The sequence below is a fragment of the Oryx dammah genome, unplaced genomic scaffold (genome assembly GCF_014754425.2).
Source record: "Oryx dammah isolate SB20612 unplaced genomic scaffold, SCBI_Odam_1.1 HiC_scaffold_5, whole genome shotgun sequence".
Lineage (NCBI taxonomy): Eukaryota > Metazoa > Chordata > Mammalia > Artiodactyla > Bovidae > Oryx > Oryx dammah.
The window spans coordinates 67,067,887-67,071,624 of NW_024070189.1; the positions used below are offsets into that span (position 1 = coordinate 67,067,887).

At 39.3% G+C, this 3,738-nt stretch overlaps 1 protein-coding gene across 1 annotated transcript; it reads left to right on the forward strand.

Annotated features, from left to right (window-relative positions):
• Window positions 1–2,362: 2,362 nt before the first annotated feature.
• On the forward strand, window positions 2,363–3,349 carry LOC120863750 (olfactory receptor 2AJ1-like). Its single transcript, XM_040240306.1, has one exon. The coding sequence runs from the start codon at window positions 2,384–2,386 to the stop codon at window positions 3,347–3,349; it is 966 nt and encodes a 321-aa protein (XP_040096240.1). The 5' UTR covers window positions 2,363–2,383.
• The last annotated feature ends 389 nt before the right edge of the window (window positions 3,350–3,738 follow it).

The window sequence follows — 3,738 nt, forward strand, 5'->3', positions numbered from 1 at the left end:
AAAAGGACCACCTTCAGCCAATTTCCTCAGCTCCTATCCTACCACCCCTAGTAACCACAAATATGATCTTTTTCCTGTGATTTTGTTTATTTGATTGTTCTTGAAGTATAATTGACCTACAATACAATGTTATTTTTCTGGTACACAACACAGTGATTCAGTCTTTCCATATACATTTTTATTGGCCATGCTGTTGGGATGTGCAGTCTAAGTTCCCTGACCAGGGCTCAAACTCATGCCACCTGCAGTGAAAGCATGTATTCTTAACCATTGGACCACCAAGGAAGTCCTTATTTCTATACTTTTAAAAATGATCACTATGATAAGTCTAGTTGCAATATCACCACACAAAGATATTATTTAGATGTTGGCTATACTCCCTTCTCTGTATATTTCATGTTTGTGACTCATATTTCTCTCTGCCCCTCAACCCTCTATACTCTGGCAACCACCTGTTTGTTCTCAGTATCCATTACTCTCTGTTCATTGGTTTTTAGATCCCACATATAAGTGATATAGCACAATATTTGACTTTCTCTGACTTATTTCATTTTGCAAAATATCCTCTAGGTCCAGTGTACCTTACCAGTCAATGTACAAGAAACATAGCAGAATCACTCTGATTAACTGTGTGAATGTGCATAGCTCTGTGTGTAATAAGGGACCAGAAGGCCTGATTCTGCCTCTTGTGCAAAGTAAACTTCAATTATACCTCCTATATTCATTTAACACTGCTGCCCAGGCAATGTTCTCAAATCTATATTCACTGATACTTTTAATCTGCACATCCCTCCTATGTTGGGGGTTTGCTTTAGTCCAGTTTTACAAAGGAAAGAAGAGAGGCACAGAAGGATGATTGTCCTAGTCCAAGGATATCAGGTAGGTAAATGTGGTCTTTTAACAGGAGCTTTAAACCATGGTACTGATCTTCTAGAAGTTATACTTTTAACTGGTCCACAATAATCTTTCTGCTTATAGAGTTAATAAACCCAACCAAAACTTTGCTAAACAGAAGATATCCTGCCTTTTAAAATAAATAATTTCTTACAAGCTGTATCCTAGCAATCTCTTTCATCTTGACCTTGTGTTTCTCCTTATGCAACATCAGCTAGTACCAGGAATTACATTGATGATAGGTTCAAAGTTTACAAGGAGGAGGGTGACTTAGTGAAACTGGCAAAAATCATATTTTTACGGTTCCTCCTTAGATACTGGTGCTATATATAGTTGGTCATTCTGTTCCAGTTCAGTTGACTTAAGAGATACTTGTTGCTATTGTTCAGTCGCTCAGTTGTATCTGACCCTTTGTGAACCCATGAACAGCAGCACACCAGACTTCCCTTTCCTTTACTAAATCCCAGAGTTTGCTCAAACTCATGTCCATTGAGATGATGATGCCATTCAACCATCTCATCTTCTGTAACCTACTTCTCCTCCTGCCCTCAATCTTTCCCAGCATCAGAGTCTTTTTCAATGAGTCAGCTCTTCACATCAGGTGGCCTAAGTATTGGAGCTTCAGGGGCAGCATCAATCCTTTCAATGAATATTCAGGGTTGATTTCCTTTAGGATTATCTGGTTTGATCACCTTGCTGTCCAAGGTACTCTCAAGAGTCTTCTCCAACACCACAGTTCAAAAGCATCAGTTTTTGGTGCTCAGCCTTCTTTATGATCCAGCTCTCACATCCATACATGACTACTGGAAAGCTATAGCTTTAACTATATGGACCTTTGTCAGCAAAGTGATGTCTCTGCTCTTTAATAGGCTGTCTAGGTTTGCCATAGCTTGAGTCAGGATCAAAGTAAAGAGGACTCATGGGAAGTGGGGAAGTTCCCCACATGAGAGGAAAAGGTGAACATAGACCACATTCAATTCTGAAAATGTTTTTCTTTACTCAGGTTATCAAGGCTCTACTTCCATCTTCAAAAGAATCTTTTTTTTTTTTCATGAAACCTCATAAGATTGAGTGAAAATGTTGACTTTTCAAAATGTAAAATCATCATAACTGTTGTGTTGAAGCTGTGTGGGCCTCAAGGTGATGACTAAATTAGCTCTTTAAGAATTTTCATCAAATTGACTGACTTGTTATTGATAGCACATTCAATGTATCGGTATTCTTATTTGGTTAGTGTTAGTGGTTATAGTTTGCAACAGTAGGTACAGTGTGTAAACATTAGGTTATTAAGTAATCCATGAGATAATTAATGAAAATTATATATTTTGAGAAGTTATGCATAATACTGAAGAGACCTCAACAGGAAAAAAGTTACAAAAAAATATTCGAAGGAGTCCTAGGAGTAAGGAAAATAGACAAGCTGTACAGTAACACATCATCAGATGGAACAGTGTTCTTACAGTTGTTTCCTGGGCAATAATGTTCATCCATGGAGAGAAACAATAAGACTATATCCACAGATTTTATTCTCCTGGGGCTCTGGCCTGAGTCCAGCCACCTTGTGATCCTTATCTACCTTATCCTTTTGGTCTACTGTATAGCTGTTATGAGCAATGTTGTTCTCATTCTCCTCATCTGGATAGATTTGCATCTCCACTCCCCCATGTACTTTCTGCTCAGCCACCTCTCCCTCATTGACTTGGCCTTGATTTCAACTTCTGTCCCCAAAATGGTCACAAACTTCTCAGGGGAAAGAATCATATCACAGGTAGGTTGTGGAACCCAGATCTTCTTCAGCTTAACCCTGGGAATTGCTGAGTGCCTCCTGCTAACTCTCATGTCTTATGACCGCTACATTGCCATCTGTAACCCACTTCGTTACTCAGTCATTATCAGCCATGTCACCTGCAAAAAGATGGTCATTGTGTCCTGGACAGGGGGAGCAATAACTTCCTTGGTTCATACAGCCTATGCTATGCATTTTCTCATTTGTCACCCCCGAGAGATCCTACATTTTGTGTGTGAGGTCATGGCCCTCTTGAAGCTCACTTGTGAGGATGTTTCAGCCTATGTGAAGTCAGTGGTGGTCTCAAGCTTTCTGGTGGTCCTCATCCCTCTAAGTCTCATCCTGGCCTCCTACACCCTCATCTTTCTTGCTGTCCTCCACATGAACTCCTCTGAGGGCAGGAACAAGGCTCTGGCCACCTGCTCCTCCCACCTTTGTGTGGTCAGCCTCTACTTTGGCCCTGCCATATTGGTCTACATGAGACCAGGGTCTTCTAAGACTCCCAGATTAAATCAATCTCTTTTTATGTTTAATGCCATCCTTACCCCTATGCTTAACCCACTCATCTATAGTCTGAGAAACAGGGATGTTTTAGAAGCTTTGAAGAGTAGAGTCATCAATAGATTCCCCCTGAGGAAGTTGAAAAGACATCTACATTGCTATACATGATTATAATCTTATGTTATCACATTTACTTAAATTGCTTTCAGGAGCCTTTAAGACTTGAAAAATTCTGTTATAAATTATAGAAATGTTAAAAGTATTTATTTCAATCCTTTTGTTGTGTGAAAATAAAACATAAAAGAATCTGTCCATGGTCTCAGAGCACCATCAAAGAGCCGGTTCTTCTGACACAAAATTCTGAAAACACACTTATTTTCTAAATAACACAGAGCATCATTTTTGAACATGTATGCCCAAGTTATGAATGCACTCACCCACTTAAATATACCTGTGAAGAAGGCATGAGCTGCTCCTCAGAATGAAGCAGAACTTCTCAACAACTGTGATATTAAAATAGTCTGATCTTTCTTGAATGAAGAAAAGCAGCTTTTAGA